The sequence below is a fragment of the Neovison vison genome, chromosome 11, assembly GCF_020171115.1.
Source record: "Neovison vison isolate M4711 chromosome 11, ASM_NN_V1, whole genome shotgun sequence".
Lineage (NCBI taxonomy): Eukaryota > Metazoa > Chordata > Mammalia > Carnivora > Mustelidae > Neogale > Neogale vison.
In genome coordinates, this window is record NC_058101.1 from 55,892,978 (window position 1) to 55,914,079 (window position 21,102).

At 41.8% G+C, this 21,102-nt stretch overlaps 1 protein-coding gene across 10 annotated transcripts in view; it reads left to right on the forward strand.

Annotated features, from left to right (window-relative positions):
- Positions 1-9,719: 9,719 nt before the first annotated feature.
- Positions 9,720-21,102, forward strand: part of LDB2 (LIM domain binding 2) — a 377,310-nt gene continuing 365,927 nt past the window's right edge. For 6 of the 10 annotated variants that reach the window (XM_044226049.1, XM_044226051.1, XM_044226050.1 and 3 more), the window contains exon 1: positions 9,721-10,066. In XM_044226049.1, coding sequence (XP_044081984.1) covers positions 9,935-10,066 — 132 coding nt within the window. In that variant the 5' untranslated portion in view covers positions 9,721-9,934. Of the gene's footprint in view, positions 10,067-21,102 lie in introns of all 10 variants that reach the window. The other 4 variants (XM_044226055.1, XM_044226056.1, XM_044226053.1 and 1 more) reach the window with 1 other exon arrangement.

Genomic DNA, 21,102 nt, shown 5'->3' on the forward strand with positions numbered 1-21,102 from the left:
GAGGAGGCAGGGGCCTGAGATTGATGAGGGAGGCTAGTTCTGGCAGGTTGGACTGGGAGGCAGGCAGCAGGAGCAGTAAGGTGGGATAAAACAGAGCAGGAGAAAAAGGGGGATATCACAGATCACAGTTTTCAGTCTGTTAGAAAAAAATCTGCAACAGTTAGAGATTTAGCTGGCATAGGTTGCCATTTATTCCTTTGTGAAATATTGGCCACCCATTTCGTTTCTTGCAAACACAGTGTGTTTGGTGGTGTAATACAGGTGCACTTGTGTGTCTGATTTGGGGAAAGGGTGCCACATAAAGATTAGTAAGATATAGAACCAGCCTTCAGCGATCTTATCCATAATTTGAGAAGGAGGACCATATTCTGTGTAAGGTAGCTTCTTCATGCAGAGAGGGAAAGATATCTAACTCAGCAGGGACATTGTGAAAGATATAATTTTATGTAAAGCACTGAAGTCTGCATTTGCAGGGCAATTAACAGGCAATCAGTAAACGATGCTATTATTATTATTATTGTTATTACTCTTATTAGTATAGGAAGAGATAACATACAGGATCTCTCCTTGCATTCCCTTCCAGCTCATGAGGTAAGCAGGCATCTTTGCGCTTGGATATCAAAGGCTTTGCGTACCAGACCCATTTCCCGTCTATTAAACTTCCAGGGCCACTATACCACATACTGGGTGGCTTAAATCATCAGCAATGCATTCTAGAATCCTAGAGGCAGGACCATGTTCCCTCTGAAGGCTTTGGCAAAGAATCCTTCCTTGCCTTGTAGCTTCTGGTGGTTTCTGGCAGTCCTTGGTGCTCCTTGGCTTATCAGGGCATCACACCAGTTTTTGTCTCCCTCTTCACATGGCTGTCTTCCCTTTTTGTGCCTCCGTGTCTCCAGTCATCGGATTTAGGTCCAGCCTAATCCAGTAAGTTCTCATTTTAACTTCACTACACCCATGAAGACCTCATTTACAAATAAGGTCATATTCACAGGTATGAAGGATTCGAACTTGAACGTATATTTTGGGTGGACACAGTTCAACCCACTACACCTTCCTTCTGCTTAGAACCCTATCATTTGGTCAGGCACCTAGATTTAATTTTCTTTATTTTATTTATTTATTTGACAGAAAGAGGTCACAAGTAAGCAGAGAGACAGAGAGAGATGGGGGAGAAGCAGGCCTCCTGCTGAGCAGAGAGCCCGATGTGGGACTCAATCCTAGGATCCTGAGATCATAACCTGAGCCAAAGGCAGAGGCTTAACCCACTGAGCCACCCAGGTACCCAGGTACCTAGATTTAGAAGGATGAACTCTGGCTCAGGCTGGAAAGGAGAACATGTGACAGGACTGGCCACTTTCTTGGCCACCATGATTGATTTAGATGTGGATATTTATGTCTAAACCAGGCAATGAGAGTCAACACTGGCATTTTTTAAAAAGTATTTTTATTTATTTGAGAGAGAGGGAGAGCCAGAGAGAGAGAGAGAGTAAGATGGAGAAGCACGCTCACCGCTAAGCAAAGAGTGCAATGTGGGGCTCCATCCCAGAACCCTGGGATAGTGACCTGAGCCAAAGGCAGATGCTTAACTGACTGAGCCACCCACGTGCCCAACCCTGCATTTTTATTGAATCTCTTATAGAGGAAACTTCTGTTCTGGCTGGGTTAATTTGGACGGATCAAAGCTCAGCCCTGTCTGTGGTCACATATGGACAAAGCCTGCCTGTGAGTGAGGAAAGCTTGTAGGGCTTACTTTGGGCCCCTGGATCCTATAGTAACAGAACTCAGAAACTTCTAACTTTTTCAATGACATAAGCCAAAAATTCACTTTTTTTTTCTTTTTTGCTTATGATACTTAGAATAACCCTTCTTTTACTTGTAAACAAAAAAAGCTCCAGATGATACACTGTATTGTCTCATTTATACTTTAGTTTCTTCATGACAATATGTGTTGCATATCCATGAGGCCATGCCATATACTAGTTCTTCTCTTTTTAAGAAGCTCACAACCTAGCGTGGATCTGGACAAGGGCTGTGGACCATATTGGTTGACAGAATCAACAGGGGGACGTCACACTGCCTAGGTTCAGAGCCCACACCATCAATTACCAGCTGAGTAACCGTGGGCAAGTTACTCACCCCCTCTCTTCCTCATCTATAAAATAGGAACAGATTCATCTTTATCTTACGGGATTGCTATAAGGATTAAATGAATTAATATTTATAAACTGCTTAGAACACTGCCTGACATTTCATAACAGCTATATAAGGGATTAGTTATTGTTACTAAGTGTTCTTCCTTGAGTCCCATAATGGCCCTATGAAATTAATGCTATTACCTCCATTTTACCAATAAAGAAATGAAAGCTAACTCAGCCATACAGTGATTGTGTGGAATCCAGTTTATCCAATGGGAAAGAAACAACACTGGATCCAGAGGGCAGTGTCTTTGATACTTGACCACATGGTCTCCTGTAGGTTGCACATCTCAATAGCAGCTCTGAGATCTTTTGGATACTGAACAATTCATGACAACAAAGGGCCTGATAGGTGACAGGATCCTGGGAAAGGGGTCTCTGAAGGTACAAATATTTGCTTTTTTTTTTTTTTTTGCCCAGTACTTACCACGTTACCTGACTTGTAGTAAATACCCAATGCATGCTTTCTGAATGAATAAATGAATAAATGAATGAATAAGAATTGTATACATCCCTACTAAATGGAGGGAATTAGGGGATGAAAAAGACTAGGACAGCTCTCCTGGGATTCATTCTGGTAAGTTTTCATCCATTTATTTTGCTAAAACATACTGAGCACCCACAGTGCCAAGCAGCACGTTACATTGTGAGAATAAACAGGTGGATAAAACCAACACATCATCTGCACTCATAGAATTCACAAACTCGTAGTGAGCACAGGCAACATACAAGCAAATAACAAATGCAGACACGGTTACAAATAGTGATCAGGGGCAGAGACCAAACCAACAGACTTCAGTGATAGAAAGTGAGGAACCGGGATTGGCTGTTAGGTCATTTGATTTTGGATGACCATTCCAAAAAGGTAGTATCTTGAGCTGAGTCTGAGAGCTAAGGAGAGATAGACATGCCTGGGACAAAGAGAGGAGGGTTTCTAGAATCTAGAGGAATGAGCTTGGTGTGTACTGGGAATGAAGCAGAAGGAGAGTCATGGGAAGAAGCAGAGGTGTGGATGTGTCCGGAAGGCAAGGAGAGGGCCAGCTCGTACACAGTCTGAGGAAGGAGTGTCCAGCATACAGTGGGCCCTCAGCAAATACTCAGGAGTAATAACATAAATATTGGGTGGTCCATGCTGTGGGTTGGGTTTTACTGTTGATACTTGAGAAATGAGTTGTTTTCGGTGGCTTCGGGCTTCCTTAGTCATTACAATTACTTATTAGATTTGGTTTCGTCAGAAGGACATTAGAGAATGACAGTGAACACCACAAGAAGGGAAACCCAATACGTCTTCCAAACTGCAGGGTAGAAACAGATTTTCAAGCTCCTTGGCACAGTCAGCAATGTCCTCCTCAACCACAGACTGACTCTGTTTGTAAGTCTGAAATGCCTGAGCAATGGCCTCTGGTACCACGGAGAAAATGGCCTTTAGGAATCCCACAAAGTCTTCAGTCATTTTCATTCTAGGTGAAAGCCAAGAGCAACAAGTTTTTCAGTCTCTGTTCTGGGTCTTCTGTTTCAGATGTTCCAAAGAGAAGTTTCTGAGCAAAGGTACGCTAGGGATGCCATTGAGTGAAATCAACTTCCCAAAGCAGAGTTCAGTCCTTGGGTCTGTCTGAGTCCAATCTGTCCTCCTCATGTCTGCAAGTCATCTTGCTCAAATAAAGCACTTATCTTGTCATTTTCTGACTCCCTGGTGCCCATGCAATAAATTTCATTTTCCTTAAAATGGTATTTAAAAATTGGACTCCAACAGCTTATTACTGTCTCTACTTTCACCAAGTTTCTTGACTTTGCTTGACATCAAACATGTTCATTTCCATAGTGTCCTCTCAGCTTGGCATGACCTTTCTCAGACTTTCATGTCTATCTCTATGACAAATCTGTTGAGGTCAAGCACAAGTGCCAATGCCTCTGTGAAGCCTTCCTTGGTTTCACCTGTTTCAATGAATGCTTCCTTCCTTAGAGGCTCTTTGTAGATTAGCATTTCATTTATAAGTTTGAAGATGTCTGCCATGGTATGCCTTAGGTTTTTTTTTTTTTCTTCCATACCTCTACTGTTAATTCCCTGATCCCTATGCCAGCCTGTCCGTTAGACTTCATAGTGTCACTTTACATTTATTTCTGAGATCGGGGAATCCCTGTCACCTCTTCGGATAATAACAGTATTGTGAACACTTATTAAATGCCAAACACTCTTCTAGTCAATTGAGATGTATTAACTTACTTAATTCTCAGAAGAACCAGAGGATGGCTATCAGCCTCATTTCACACAAAATAGAAAACTGAGACACAGAGATGTTAAGGGCCGAAGGTCACACAGTGATATGCAAAATTCAAGATTCAAGCCAAGTCTGTGAGCATCCAAAGTTCATCCTCTAAAAGATTCTTCAAGACTCCTTCTCTATTGTAAAGACCCTGAGGCTTGGGATTGGTTCTGCGTTTATTTTTGTTTTGTTCCTGGAGTTTTCTGCTCAGTACCTGGCACGGTGCTTCATACAGTGTAAGGGATGAATGTGTACTCGCTGTGAATGAAGGAAACACATGTCCATGTATCTGGAAGTCACCTGAAATTAGACCACACCTTCTATATCTTTGTTTATTTTTATCCCCCAGTCACATCTCAGCTGTAGTTTGCAGGGGTATGTTTGCTGAATGCTTATGGAATGAAGGGGCAGAAAGAAGAAGACAGGGGTCACAGAAATGGATGAGGAAGGAAGTCCAGGAGGGAAACAGAAGAGTGGTAAGAAAACTAGCTTCTGAAGCAAGCAGAGCTGGTAGAGGAATTGGAGATTGTGCAATTGCATAGATTCCCTAAAGGAGTCAGGCAGGTAAATGGTAGTTAAGGACATTGGCTAGAGAGGGCCATCTCGTGGTGGGGACCTAAGCACTAGCCATTAGCTCCCCCCACCCCCCACATGCCACCATTCAGGTGGGGATGGGACCGAGGTTTGCCAGACCTTATGATTTTTCAAGACAAGATGATAATCTGGATTTTAGAGGAACTTCTTTATTTTTGTACACTGTTGGCAAGTATTTCAAATTGAAGGAAAACAAAACACTCTGTGGTTTAGACCTAATGTGAATGCAGGCCAGCTTTTCAGTCACTTTGAACGTCTGTGTGAGGACTTTTAGAGCTTATTCAATCTCAACATGCAAAATTATATGTGAACTCATGGCTCAGTCTTTGAGGGTGGTACAAGTGTCACACCAGGGGTTAGTTTTGTTCATTCTTCTATGGTAGACAAACGCTGCTTTTTGGATTTCCCTATGGTTTCCCGAAGGAGTTGATTTGCAGCCTTAAAATGAGTACATCATTTCTCTCACTTATCATGCTCAGCCCTGGGCCAGAGTGAAGTGAATCTTAGCTGGTCCCTCCGGAAACAGGGAACTGGTAAAACCAGCCAGATGACCTAATTGTGCAAAGCATTAAAGACTTAACTGGGCAATTTTGGGAACATGTTCTGGAAAATTTGGGACAGAAAAGTAGGAGTAGCTTGACAAGGCTTCAGGGAGAATGGATAGAAGTAGGGGAGGGGGACAACAGATGCTGAAATTGAGCAGGACAAAGAATAAAATCTAGGTAATGGGAGACATTACATCCTTTTGTCTTTTCTTCCATTTAGTTAGGTGTGTATGGTTTGAGTACCTACTGTGGACTCAGTACCACACCAGCCACTTGGGTCAAAGAGAAGAGATGCCCTATGCTGAAGATGGACCTGGGCTTCCAGCAGTGAAATGCAGAAGAGTCTTGTCCCTATCACTTACTGGTTTTATAACCTTGAAGAAGGTTCATAACCTCTTGAAGCCCCAGTCTCCATATCTGTAAAATGGAGAGTGTGGTCGAATCGATCTTATAACTTTATTGCAAGATCAATGAAGAATATTTGTGTAAACCACTCAGCACAGAGCCTCCCACATAAGTAAGGACTTAATAAATGATAGCAATTAATACATTTACATGTAAATTCTCCAGTGGAAGAATACAGAAGACACAGTGTTGACCCAAATGGGGACATCATTTTCCATCTCTTGCTTTTATTTACAGCAGTCCCTGCCACCCCCTTCTTCATGGTTTTGCTTTCTGCAGCTTCAATGACTAGCGGTCAGCTGTGAGCTGTGAGCAGATGCTCCTCCTGATGAAATGATCAGAACGTCAGTGGCAGGCCAGCACTACGTCACAATACCTATGTCATTCACCTTTTTTCCTCTCAACATGCAGGCGTTCTATCATTTCACGTCATGATAAGAGGGGTGATGCAGTACAGTAAGTAAGTAAGTAAGAATACAGTACAGTAAGATTCTGAGAGAGAGACTATAGTCACATAACTTCTATTACAGCATAGTGTTATAATTGTTCTATTTTATTATTAGTTATTGTTGTTCATCTTTTACTGTGCCTAACTGTTGAATTAAACTCTATCAGAGATATGCGTAGAGGAAAAAACATAGTATACATACCGTTGGGTACAAATGGCGGTTTTAAGCATCCCCTGGGGGGCTTTGGATAAGGGGGAACTATTGTATTTCCTTCACAGCACACACTACAGTTTGAAATCATGTTCCCAAAGTCTTTTTAGTTCTCCTACACTGTCTCTCCTCTTACCCTGAGTGGACTACAAGGGAAAGGAAGGCAGGAAGCATATCTGCTATCTGCCTTGACCTCCTAATGTTCCCTAGTGCTTAAGCATGTAATAGGTACCTAATAAGAATAATATTTTTTGAGAATTTATACATACAAATACAATACATTGTATACAATACAATACATACAATACATTGTAGTGCATTATCTCATCTAATCCTTTGTAATGATCTTATGTATTGTCACTTTCTCTGTCTCCAGTTTAAAAATGGGGTGACAGGATCACAGAGAGATGAAGTCACTGGCTCAAGTTTACAGGGCAGAGAAGTCGCAGAACCAGGGGTAGCAAAGTGTTCTGGTCAGTGCTATGGTCTGTGCCCCCATCTGCTGTGGATACACTAACTGGAATAAATGCATTAATGAAGGAATAATGAAAATATTCATAGGAGAGGAGACAATTTAACTGGACAGAAAGATGAGTAAGAGTTTGCAGGGAGACAAAGAATGAAAGTGCGAAGGTGTGCATGCATGAAACAAGATTGTAACTTTAGGAAGACCAAGTGTAACAAACAAATGAATGGGGTGTGTGTATGTATGTGTGTGATAGAGACAGAGAGACAGGGAGGGCCCGCATGAGCATAGGTCTTAAGGAGCTCAGTCTGTCATGCCAAGGAGCATGGACATTGTCTTCCTGGGGCAGGGAAACACTGAAGGGAAAATGTGGGGCAAGATCAGCTTTTCTTTTCTGCAATCAACATTCTGATTATAATAAAAACGAAGTATAAGATGGTGGATCTGAACAGGGAGACCAGTTTGGAGACTCCTGAAGTAGTAGAGATGAAAGCCTATGCGGCTCAAGCATGATAAACTTTCAGATACTTCTGAATTTGGAGTCTTTAGATATTAACAGGAAGCAGTAGTTCCAATTATAACTTGGAATTGTCTGCAAGAATTAATGAGAGTAAAGTTTAACCTTATTAGAAAGGAGTTCCCTAAATGGATTTTCAAGTTTTTCCCTTTTTTTGATCAATACTGGGCTGTACATGCCTGTGAGGTGTGACTTTGCTTCTTCTTCCGAAAGCAGCCACGTAAACACAAACTCAGGCAGGCGCTAAACTCTTGGAAATTCTTTAGTAGGATCTACACGCAAGGAGCCGTTAGATTTTGCAGTGGCCATCATTCCAAAACATAAATCAAGCCAAATTTGTTTGAAATCCTGTCTTTCGAAGGTTGTGTGTTTTGACAAACCTTGCAGCAAATTTAGTCCAGCTTTTGGATTTGTAATGAAACCTGAAACCAAGCATGCTGGCCTGCCCTGGGGTCTTCTCAAACGAGTTCCAAGCAGCCTTAGTGTAAGGCCTCCCCTAATCTCATCCTGGCCAGGGACATTACTGTGTTGGGTTGCACTGGAAGTTTGGGGTGGACTCTGCAAACATTTCAGACAATCACGGAAAGGGACTGAGCAAGACAACAATTTGGGGGTATTTCTACCCCTGAGTATTCTTAAGAGTGTAAATTACAGAATTAGCGATACCTTATCCCCCATTGGCTAGTGACTTGGAGATACCCCAAGCCATGATTGGGGCAGAAAGTTAATTAATCTGCTTATTAAAAAGAAGAAATGTCTCATTTGCATGCATTTACATTCAGGTCTTGCATACATCACCCTTTTTGGTGGTCTCTGCTTTCTTTTCTTAATACCACAGACCTCACTAGGTATTAGCTCAATACATTTACATTTTTTGTGTCTGGGCTTTGTTTAAGGGTATATGTCTGGTTATCATTGGTTCCAGTGGAATTTGATTGTCATATAGATCATTTAATTCTCTGTAGAGAGCCTTACCCTTCCCTGAGCTGTGCAGATTTTCTTCCAGTTATCATATACCTCAGTTGCGAAAAGATTTATGTTCTTGACCAATCTTGGAAAATAAAGACCTTGCCTGCATCAGAGTTGGACGCATTATTTGGGGATGAGCCACTCAATTATCTGTAATTTCCTACTCAACCAAATTTTCCATGGTCATTTTTTGGGGGAGTTTTCTCCTCTTGCTTTTCCTATCTTATTTGGAGGGTGGCTTTGGGAGTAGGTTTTTTGTTTTTTGTTTGTTTGTTTTTTTTCTTTTCAAGAAGGGGAAAAACAAACAAAACAAACAAACAAACAAAACAACCCAGAAAACAACCCTTGCTCCATGGATAGATCTTAGGGATTCCACATTCTGAATGATTGTTTTTACCTGAAAAACCTCTGTAACCTGAACCCAGGCCCTCTTAAACCTGCTTGAGTGAAGCCTTGGGAGAATAAGGAGGGGGGCTGGGAAAAGGATTGATTGTGGGGGTGCAGTGGGTGAGGAGTGGATGAAATGCAAAGGCTGTAACAAGCCTTTGGAACACCAGCAAGTAAAACCAAAACTATATAGGGAGATGAGTGCAGAGGGAAACCTTGGCATGCGAGTGAATCACCAGCTCTAATACCAGGGACCCCGTGCAGTGTTTCTGTATTTGGTAGTAATCACATTTCTGATCCACTACAACAGTGGGTCTGTCAGGGGTTAAACCACCTATATGCTAACAGCGGTTAAACCACCTAGATGCTAACCAGCTTAGAAATCAGGTTGTGAAGGGTCCTGGCTGGAGAAAAAAAATTAAAACCAAACCTTAGACTTCTGTCAGACTGTGAGGAGAATTATATTTTTGAACTAGTCTACAGTGTGGACAGGAAATGACCTCTCCACAAACTGCTTCTTTAAAAACAAGCAGTGGTGCCTAAAGCTATCCAGCTTCTCTCTCTCTCTCTCTTTCTCTCTCTCACTCTCATTCTCTCCCTCCCTCCCTCCTTTCCTCCCTTCCTCCCTACCAACCTCCCTTCCTCTCTGAAGCTCCTGCTCTCTCCCTCTCCCTCCTTTCCCGTGCTCCCTCCCTCCCTCCTTCCCTCCCTCCCTCCCTCCCTCCTCTCTCGCTCTCCCTCTCCTCTCCTGCTATAGAGGGCTCCAACAGCAGTTCCCAGCCAGTGTGTTCAGCCTGCCTGCCTGCCTGCCTCTGTGTGTGTGTGTGTGAGCGTGTGCGTGCGTCTACTTTGTACTGTGAGGAACACAGCCCATGTGCTCTGCATGGACGTTACTGATACTCTGTTTAGCTTGATTTTCGACAAGCAGGCAAGATGTCCAGCACACCACATGACCCCTTCTATTCTTCTCCTTTCGGCCCATTTTATAGGAGACATACACCATACATGGTACAGCCAGAGTACCGAATCTATGAGATGAACAAGAGACTGCAGTCTCGCACAGAGGTAAGTACTTCAACCTTGGGTGTGTGTTTGCGTCTTTTTTTTTTTTTTTTTTTTTTTTTAAACTGGGCATGGGCTTTTCCTGGGTTGCTGGCTGAATTCTGTGGGAAGTGTCCCACTAGATACTACCACGTACGTGGAAATGAGCGCCAGGATGAATCCACTAGTTTGAACGCTGGGTTTCCAGGCACAGCAACTCTTGGAGCTGGGGACAGTTTCTGCCGGAATCTTGAAATAGACAACCCAGCACTTGATTCGCCTGCCTGGTCTCCAGACAGGCTGTTCTTCCCGAACTCTGGGGCTTGCAGGCTCTGAGTCGGTCCCGTTGGTGTTTCGTGAGATATAATTCCCAGGGATTTGGGGAATCATTTGCATCTGGCAAAATAAATTTTTAACAAATCCCCCCCGAGGAAGTCTGCTTTGACCTGCATTTGCTTTTCAAAGTCATCAAAATCGAGGTGGAGGGGGCAGAAGGGTAACCCCCTACACTTTTCAGAACTAGCTCTGGAGGGACACATTGTGTATTTCCATGTTAAATTCAGAAACCAGTTGCTTGGGGCAAGGGGGTTCTCGACTTTCTCTTATCGCTGATGGGAGTGTCTCCCAAGGAGCTCTACCTTCCAACCGGGAGCTGGCTCTGCATTCAAGTCAGTTCGAGTTTTGCATATTTGTAATCTTGTGCCTGAAAGAGGTTACGAGCCTCTGCCTTCTCGGCCAGCAACTCTGGGAGCAGAGAACAGGACTTTCAGAACTTTGTAAATGCAAAACTCCAGACTGCCTCCTGCAATTTAAATATTTAATGCCAGCTGACTTTTTCTCTGTGCTAGCTAGGCTGGCGGGTCCTGCTGCTGGGCTGTTCATTTGCTTGCAAGTTGGGGCTTTGTGTTGAAGTGTTCTGAGAAGGAGTTTGTTATAGGTGCACCAAAGTCACTTTAGGAAGTAGGAATCGCTGGGACTCCCGTCTTCTCTGCCAGAGTGCAAATACCCAGAGGGCTGATGGCAAAGAGCTTTAAGGGAATAGCTTTGTTGGAATTTTAGATTGCAGACTGACTCTCAGCTCTGGAAAAGACTCAATTAGTGTTGTATGATAAAATAAAACACACTTGCTTAAATTGTCAACAGAGCCATGGAGAATTCATGATGCCTAATGTATTTAATACAGCTAACAAGATGTGACCTGCTTTCTGATTGGCTAACTGCTGGACAAGGGCTGATTATTATTATTTTTTAAACTGGGTTGCCTTTAGGACTGCTATTTTCTTTATATGTTAATACATCATAGAAGTTAAATATAATCGATGATCCTGTTGCTTCCCCAGAAGCCAGTAGCTTTTACAGAAGTGTAAACCCTGTTTTGCTTAGGATGGTGACCTGTTGGCAGTAAATGATACTCTTGTGTGTTGTTGTGTATGTTACAGTTTGTATATTTCATTGAGTTTTTTGAAACTATCTGTGGGATTCTTCAATTCTTGCAGAAACTGTTGGTTGTCATAGCCTGCTTATCAGAATTCAGGGGATAGACAATGTCTTGTAGTTTAGACACACATTCATTGCAATACAAATCTGGGGTTAAAGAAGGTCTTAAAAATATACTTGGTTGAAAACAAGAGAACAAGGGCCATTAGGGCTCAGTTCTTGAACAGCAACAGGATTTTAAAAATAACCCGCGTCCAGCTTACATTTTAGAAAGTTTCTGGGAAGTTGTGGAATGAGGTTTTTCTGCCATCCTCTTTGGTTAGGAGAACAGGCAGATTTCCCTCATATCTGTGTTCCCTCTATGCTCCTAAATTATCACTTGGCCTGTTCAGAGAGAGATGATGTGGGCACTTCCCTGTCCTGGCCCTCATGAAAATCTGCAGATGCGGAAAGGTCCCACATTTGTTTCCTATTTGAGAGAAAACCTTTGAAAAGTCCCTTATTCCTAGTATGTTTCCTTAAAAAAGCCACATTATCTTTTGTGAGAGCTGAACTCAGGAACTCCTACCTTTTGGATTATGGGGTATTACTTTTCAAGATTTTTCTCTGAGTAGGAAAAAAAAATGAAAAGAAAAAAAAAACCAAACAGCTTCCTAGCTCAAGAAACTAGAGAGAAAAGCTTGCTCTGACAAATCTTAAAGATTTTTTAAAACCTCTCTGACCGTGACAAAAAAATTACCGTGAAGTGTTTTCTGGTATGTTCTAGAGCCAACCCCGAACCTTTCCCCCTCCTTAATTAGATCTTTTTTACAATTATCCAAATAATTGCCCTGACACTTCTTTTCTCTTTGCCAAGCAGTAAATGATGTCATGAACCCAAAGGCCATAAATTTGTTTTCATTTCGTGTGAAACAGAGGAGAGAATAAAATAATTTCTCTTACGATATTTAAATATTAATATTGAATATTAAATTTTGATCATAGTCTGTAGTTGGAAAATAAAATATTTAGACAAAAAACTTCTTATGAAGAAGTTACATTGTGCCTTCCATGATGGTTATTGACGATAAAGTTGTTCTGAGTTTTAGAGATGGTTGAAACAAAATATAATAATAGTCAGGAAAGAGTTAAGAGGTTATTCACACATGAAACCAAATAGATTGTTGAGTGACTTTTGCAACTTATCCAAGGTGTTCAATCATTTGGGGAAGAGACACTCACTTTTTTCTTCTGTCTTCTGGTTCCTGATCCTGTACTACATTGTATTATTTCATTGATTCCTAATAACACACACACACACACACGTGCACGCACAATTTGGGTAATACTGGGAAGTCCCCATTTCTATTTGAACATAGACTTGGCTAGAAAGAAATTGTTGTAGATCGGTGTTGATGAATAAAGTCAAGTTCATAGAAATTTCCTAGAAACCTCCTTATTTATGGAAAGGAAAGAACCTGGTAAAGAACCGTGAAGCTTACCTATTCTCCTATAGATGATCCCAGGGATGTTCTCCTGCGATTGCTACATTTCTTCCACCTAAATCAAAGTCCTTCAGAAGCTGGGTGGTAAGAATTTAAAGAGCATTGGATTGGGAGTTAATCTTGTTCCTTTCTTGTTTCTGTCACTTCCTAAAACTATTTGGCATAGATCATGGTTCCTCATCTGAAACTTACCTCACGAGACTCCTAAGAGTCTTAAAAATTTCAGATGCTGCAAACGTCCTGGGTTTGGTTTTCTTTCGTACAAGAAAGTATTATGAACCAGCACGAGGAGCACAGACATCACTTCTGTGCTTATGGTGTTCAATTTGAACTCACAAGTAGTACTGAAACAGTGAAGTCAAAGTGGAGAAAAAGCTGGAGGCAGAGACCTTGCCAGTCTTGTTTAAAGTAACGCTTGGAGCTCTCAGTTCTGGGACAAAGTAGGTCCTCAGTAAACAATTGTTAACTTGCCAGTCAGTGAACCTGTCAACGGAAGAGGAGAGAGAGTTTGAGAACTATGTCGCTGGAATTAACACAATCCCAGTGCCTCTAGGGGCCTGGTGTGCCCCGAAGCTGCTTTGGGCATCAGCCTCCTGTTCTCCTAAAAGTGCTCATCCCCACCTTCTCCACCATTAATTTATCCATGAGGTGATTTGTGTCCCAAATCTCTGGCAGAGGAAAGCAAGTGTCTCAGAGATTATAGGACCTTTTTAAAGGAACATGAATTGTATTACAAAGCGAACAGAAACAACAAAAAATATGTTTTAAATGCTATTGGCTGTTCTGGGAAATACAATTTATTTGCAACATCAGAATCTCAGTGGAATTCCATAAAGAAATGTGTGGGTGTCCTCCCCCCTCCACCTTTTAAATGAAATTAAGAGAAACTCTGAGGTTTGCGTCACTGTTGGTCACTGTAATTCCCAGGCAGGAGGAAGGGGGTGGCATTTTCCGTTGTGTATGCTACCATGATTTACCCGACATCTTCCAAAATATTTGTCTTTGAATGGTCTTGCTGTCCCAAATGTATCTGGGAAGGACACAACTGCACAGCTAAGAGAGTTTAGCGTTTCACGCAGAGTGCAGATAGCCTATGAAAACGTGGTCTACAGATACCAGAATTTGCTCTGTAAAAAGCTTCAGTAATTAGTTAACAGTAAAGAGTATTTTTTTTTCATTTCCTGAGGTCTGTGAAATGAAAAAAAATAGGTAAAATATGGGACACATCGTAGTGACCTTCATTTTTAGTGAGAGGATTTCACTGTTGCATTATTATAGAATTTAAGAAAGTTTATCAAGTTACAAAAATCTTCATTCTCGTAGCTTAACTTTTCTGTACCTTTCTTTTTCCTCAAATGACCCAACATGTCTCCATTGCAACAAAGCTGTTTTTAAGTATATATGTATTTTTCCTGTTGACAATACTCTAATTTTAATAAAACACCACAAACTCCAGGAAAGTGTGGGTTCCATTATGTATTTCTTCTGTTTCGAGGGTTTTTTTTTTCTTCTTTTATCAACATTACACATCCCACTCCAAAAGAGAAAACTGTGATTACAATTGGAAGCCACACACACAAGGTTTTTATTAGAATTACAGTTTTTGGTTTTACAGGATTTAATATGAACGCGAAAAATGTTTGAAGACCTTGAAATTTAAATCTGCTGCCTGCACCCCTCCTTGCTCAACTCTGCAGCTCCCTGGGGAGGGTGTGGGAGGGGGTGGGGGGCTCTCATTCTTCTCTTTCAGTTACATTTTTATATACTTCAGTCACCGGGTTTCACGTTGTAACATCATGTTTATTCATGGGGTAGCTTAGTATCCATGATGTTCAGACGGAGTCTAGTTAAAATGAGATTAGGTATTTTGGATAGGTGGAAAAACATCAGAAATGTTTTGTGATAACTTGGATTTTTTTTCCTAGAAATTTAGAAAGAAAAATGCTGCTGTTACTCTGCGTCTTATGAATGATTTTCAGTGTTAAACAGAGAACTTTCCAAGTTTTTCCGAAGGGGGTTGTGAGGAGTGGGGGGAGGGGGCGTTGGTAGTGGTAAGGAAAGCTGTTTTGAAAATGTTAAATGAAACCAAAAGTGCAGTTTTAAAAATGAGAACTTCCAAACTCTCTTATTTTTCAAAATCTCTACATGACCTCAGAAAACAAATTGCAGGACTCTTGTACCGATTTTATTTTCCTGACGTCTTTTTCCCCCCATGTTCTTACTATGGGAACTGTTTTTAATTAAAAATTGCTGCAAACTAACTATTAGTAGGAGGCCAAGAAGAAAAAAAAAATCTCTCAACTCACAGTCAACACTGATTCTTATCAGTCTAAAAATCAATGCACATTTAAATTTCTTCCTTTTTGGTGTGTAAATTATGATATAGGATTTAAAACCCGTATGCATTTGTTATGCATTTAGCTTTTTGTTTGGGTTTCAGAAAGAAATTAATTTAAATTGTATGGAGAACAGGGCTATAAATCTCCTTTTATTACATTTGTCCACAGTAACTCATTTTTCATGAGGAACACAGAGCACCTCCTTTCTGAACAAGCAAACAAAACATAAAACAAACAACTCTAAACATCCAACTTTATCCATTGTCAAAAACAAGATTCATAAACTTATTTGGGTTTGGTTGGTGGGTCTCAAAATACAATTGATCTTAGAAAACAATCTCTTTTTTGAAGTGTCAGAAAACAGCTTTAAGGAATGTTCAACTGACGACGTAGATATTACATATACCTTTGTCATTTTCTGACAAAGATATTGTTCTTTCTCTCTTTTTCTCCCTTTCTCCCTCCCTCCCTTCCTCCCTATCTCTTCCTTCCTCCCTCCCTCTCTCTCCCTCTCTTTCTCCCTTTCTCTCTCTCCCTTTCTTTCTTTCTTTGTTTCTTTCTTTCTGTCTTTCTTTCTTTCTTTCTTTCATCAGTTCAAGCCTAGCTTTTTAAAAAAAGCTTAAATTGTAGGAGTATGCATCTGGACATAGGGAACTATTAATACTTAAAACAAAATTTAGTTATTTCTTCAAGAATTGCCATATTTCAAGCAATGACAATCCCAGAGTCTGGAAATATAGAGATGATTAAAACACTTTCTGTCCTCTAGAAGCTTACAATTTGGTAATGAAGGAATACATACAAACTTACAGTGAGGGGCCATGCTAGATTAATATGGGTAGATTGTGGGTGTGTCCACGTACTAAAGGGGATATGCCCTTAAGAAAGATGGTCAGGGTGGAAATAGCTACCATCTACAGGGTGCTCACTATGTGCTGAGTGTGGTGTTGAGTGCCTGTTGTAGGTCAGCGCATGTAATCCTCACAGTCACCTCAGGAAGTAGGTACAACTGTGTTTTTCCTGAGGAAACAAAGGGTTAAGTAAATTGTCCAAGATCACACAGACGCTAGTTGAATTTTAGAGGTTGTGCTGTGAACCTCTCTGCTGTAGCACCTCTCTTGAGATAGGAAATACTAGCTAGGATTCTAGTTTCACCTGTAGAAATTTATTTGGTGAACAAATTCATTTTTTGTCCCTAGGACAGGTTGACTTTGGCAGTGACTGGAAACATGACCTCATCTACCTAACTCTACCTAACTTGATTTAACTATTTGTCTCTTAGACTCCTGACTGATTTCAAAAGAGACCATGTGCAATTCCAGCGGACGGTGCCAGAGATGGACAATATACCCTGGTTACTGAGAGAAAAGAACCACAATGACACTCTCTCTTGAAGAACGAGTGTCTTCAGTATTCATTGAAGTGGTCTTCTCTGAAGAGAATTATTATGCATAATCATCTAAAAGTTTAATATTTTTACTTAAAAATATTTAGGTGTCCATCCAGTGCTTGACTCTTCTCAGGTATGCTCTGGGGAAGATGGTGTTTTGATTGTCAGAAATAATGAGATTAGGAGATTAAATTAGGATTAGAATTTGGAGTGGTGTTGGCTTCCTTTGCAGTACTCTGTGAAGAATCTTAGGGAAAATAAAGACACACAGGGGCTTCCCACTCACCTTCTAAGAGGCAATCTCCACACCTTGTGTCTCTGCCTTTCTTTGTTGGGGGTTGATGTTCCCTCCCTACCCTTGCAGTCTACTTCAGCTCCCATTGAGGCCCTTGTCTTTACCATAAATGCCTGCCCATTATTGGACAGAAGATGGGTTTCCTTATTTGATCTACCCCAAGCCTGAGACACATGCATTCTGATTGTCCTGTAATGGATCAAGAAAAGTGAAGCTCAGAGATGTGTAGACCAAGTCCATACCTGGGCATCCCTGGGGTTGCAGCTTCTCACTCCCCCATTGAGTGATCCCCCCAAAGCAGGTGTGTGGTAAAGGCCCCCCACTCCCCTTTGGAAGCCCTGATTTGCCCTCACTCTACACCACTTTTGAGTAACCTAGTTTGAAATTTTAGTCTTCCAACTGAAAACAGAAGGCCCGGTGTTAGAGATTTGACAGACCTCTCTGAAGAAGAGGGATCTACTCTGTTCTGGTGATGTCGCAACCCCATCCTCTTTTTTCAGGATTAGGATGGCTTGCTAATTGTGCTCCCTGCTCCTTCTCACCACCTTTAAATCTACTCCTCCAAGGCAGCCAAAGTGATATTTTTGCAGCATAAATCCGATCACATCACTCTTGAGCTTTCCGTTACACCTAGAATAAGCTCTTTGCTCTAGATATAAGAATCGATTGATCTGCTCCTTCCAGATGTCCAGTCTTATCTCCTACCACGTGTCCAGCAGATTCCAGTCACAAGGGGCATCTTTGGATCTGTTATCTCTCCAAGCTCGTTCAAGTCTCAATGCCTTTGCCCTCAGTGGTAGGATGGATATACAGAGTCCTCTATAATAACCCACAGAAGTATTTGCAGATCTAATTGGACTTAGAATTTGGCACAGTGTTGGCTTTATTTGCAGGTAATCAATTAAATGCCTCAAAGAAGATAGTGACAATGAAAGGCATGAGTCCAGCACTTTGTAGATCCTCTCCTGATCAGCCTGAATGTCCTCTTCACAGAGAAGTTTTCCTGGATCACCTCCATTAAAATGACCTCTCTTTTGATCACATGTCCTGATAATTTTCTTCATAGAAATTATAGCAAGCTGATATTTTCTTGCTTCTAGTTTATTTCTGGAGCATCTGCTTGTCCTCCATAGAATATGAGCTGCGTGAAGGCAGAGGCCTTCTTTGTCTTGTACGTAGTTGTCCCCCTAGTGTTCCTGGGCACATGGTTGATATGCAAAATATGCCAGTTAAATAAAGGAAATTCCACTGTATCAGTACTATCCACATCGACACTGAAATTTACCTTGAATCTTACTGACAGTTATAGCTGGAAAAGAATCTATGATCCTAATAGCCTGGTGAGTGTTCATTGATAGAATGCTCAGCCAGACCTGCAGAGAAAAGAAGCCTAGAAAGGGAATTCCTTCTGAGAAGAAAGTGTTGACCTGAGAATTTTGCCTTCTGGGTGGTGTGAATGTGCTGGGAGTCTCCCGACTTCTGATTAAAAATATTTACACTTATCCTCGTGTTTTTTCTCATTTGATAGATCGACCACTTCTCCCTCTTTGGATCTACCTAGGGGCCCACAGCCATGAATTATGAGATGAATCACGAGCGTACCTTACATTTCCTAGAGCACTTTGCACTTTGGGAAAGGGCTTTCAGGGCCATTAATTAGCTTATTTGAAGTGATTTGCACAACAGAAAATATGGAAAGTTCTATTAGTGTATGATCTTGTGGTTTATAATAACTGGTGTTTGCCGACTGTAATGTGTGTGTATGTGTGAGGGAGAGACAGACAGAGGCAGACGGAGAGAGAGAGGTGCTCTCCCCAGTCAGAATGTGTTTGTGTATGTACGCACAGTGTTTCCACCCGTGCTTTTCTCCTCTGGAGCGAAAAGAGTGATGTGCCTGGAATATAAAGATCTAAATGGAAGTAGGACTTAAAGCAAGTCAGATCTGGATCCAAATCTGAGCTTGCCTCTTGCTTGCTGTGTGACCTTAGGGAAGTTTCTTAACTTTTCTGAGTGTTTGTTTTCTTTCTCTCTCTCTTTTTAAAAATATTTTATTTATTTATTTGAGAGAGAGAGAGAATGACAGAGAGAGAGAGAGAGCCCACGAGAAGGGGGAGGGTCAGAAGGAGAAGTAGACACCCCACTCACCCCACTGAGCAGAAAGCCCAATGTGGAACTCGATCCCAGGACTCCAGGATCATGACCTGAACCAAAGGCAGTCGCTTAACCAACTGAGCCACCGAGGTGTTCTGAGTGTTTCTTTCCTTATCTTGAGTTTTAGCTCGGGAGGTGACTGGCTGTTGGATGTAAAATGCCTGGTGCAGTAGGACCCCCTCCTCCACTTATCCAGAGTTTTGCTTTGCTCGGCTTCAGTTCTCTGCAGTCAGATGAGGCCCCGGAGCAGAGGACCCCGCTTCTGCTATATTGTCGGAAGGTCGGTAGTAGGCTAACGCTGTTTCGCGATGCCTACACCATTCACCTCACCTTGCCTCCTCATGTAGCCGTTTTGTTACCTCACATCTTCACTGGAAGAAGGGGTGACAGTAGTACAGACTGGTATTTTGAGAGAGGGAGACCCTATCAACATAACTTTTATCACAGCAGATTGTCATAGTTATTTAATTGTTAGTAATTGTTGTGAATCTCTTACTATACCCAGTTTATAAATTTCAATTTATCATAGGTGTGTATGCTAGGAGCAAACAGTACATACAGGGTTTGGTACTCTCCACGATTTCAGGAATCCACTGGGGGTCTTGGCATGCATCTCCTACAAGAAGGGGGTGGGGATTTCTGTGTATACTAATTGCTCAAGGAATGGAACTAAGATGCTAGTGATGATGATTTGCAGTCCCTATTCTCTATCCCAGCAGCAAATTAAGTCACATAAGTAATATAAGATGGTTTGGTTTCCTGCAAGTATCTTTGCAAATATTTTTTACACGGCTGTACTAGCACGATGCAATTTTATTAACCAAATTTACAATGACGTTTTAAGACTCATGGATTTGGTAACGCCATGATAAGGTAACGCCATCAGGGTCTCTCACTGTTACATAGTAGCACTGACAGAATAATCATATGCCTTCTTGTGGCCATGCTCTCTCCCTCGCCACCCCCACCCCCCAGTCCAGGGTGTAATGATCTCTGAGACTTACCTATAGTTAAGGATTAGGAATTGACCCATGTGTGGGATACATGTGCTCCATTCCATTGGGAGAAAGCTGTGTTTGGGGCTCGCTCCTGCTAAGAACTCAGTGGATACAACAGAATATTAGAATGTTCCCGTGTCTCAGCAGGGCCTCTGCAGGGCCACCTAAATGGGGGCCCCAGAGAAGGCTGAGGAGCCTGCGCCTGCTGTCCTAGACTGGCCATTTCGTCTAAAGAGGCGCACCTCTCAAAATGCAGCTCTGCACAGACTTCTCCAGGGGAGCTGTGGCAGCACTGGTCGGAAGCCTGAAGCACCACCTGCGTGTCTGGACTGATAAGAGCCTTGCCAATTGATTCACTGTGACACCTTGTGGCTTACTCCCTAACAGTGAAAATGAACGCGGGTGAAGCGATGGTGTGCTGAATGGCACCAGGTGGTGTCTTTCTGGCCAGAGGGAGGAGGGCAATGGGTAGGAAAGCCGCCCCCTCCTGCTTTCCTTAGAGATGCACCTGCGCCTTTTAAAGTGCTGATCTGTCCCGCTAGTCTCAAGGTAGAGCTTCCTTGATTTTTCATTATTGAATTCTTTCAGTTATACCTACCTTCTTATACTTTGTCCCCTTGACCAGGTCACCTGCAATTTTTATTGAGAGTGCCACACAAATAGTTTTTTTTTTAAAGATTTTTATTTATTTATTTAACAGATGGAGATTACAAGTAGGCAGAGAGGCAGGAAGAGAGAGGATGGGAAGCAGGCTCCCTACTGAGCAGAGAACCTGCCCATCCCAGGACCCTGGGATCATGACCTGAGCCTAAGGCGGAGGCTTTAACCCACTAAGCCACCCAGGCGCCCCGGCACACAAATAATTTTTTATCAATCTTTCTAATCAAGTATCTTGCATCGCTCAAACATTAAGTTGTTTGCATATATTTTATATATCTATATATCTTTTTCTCCAAAAAAGAAATC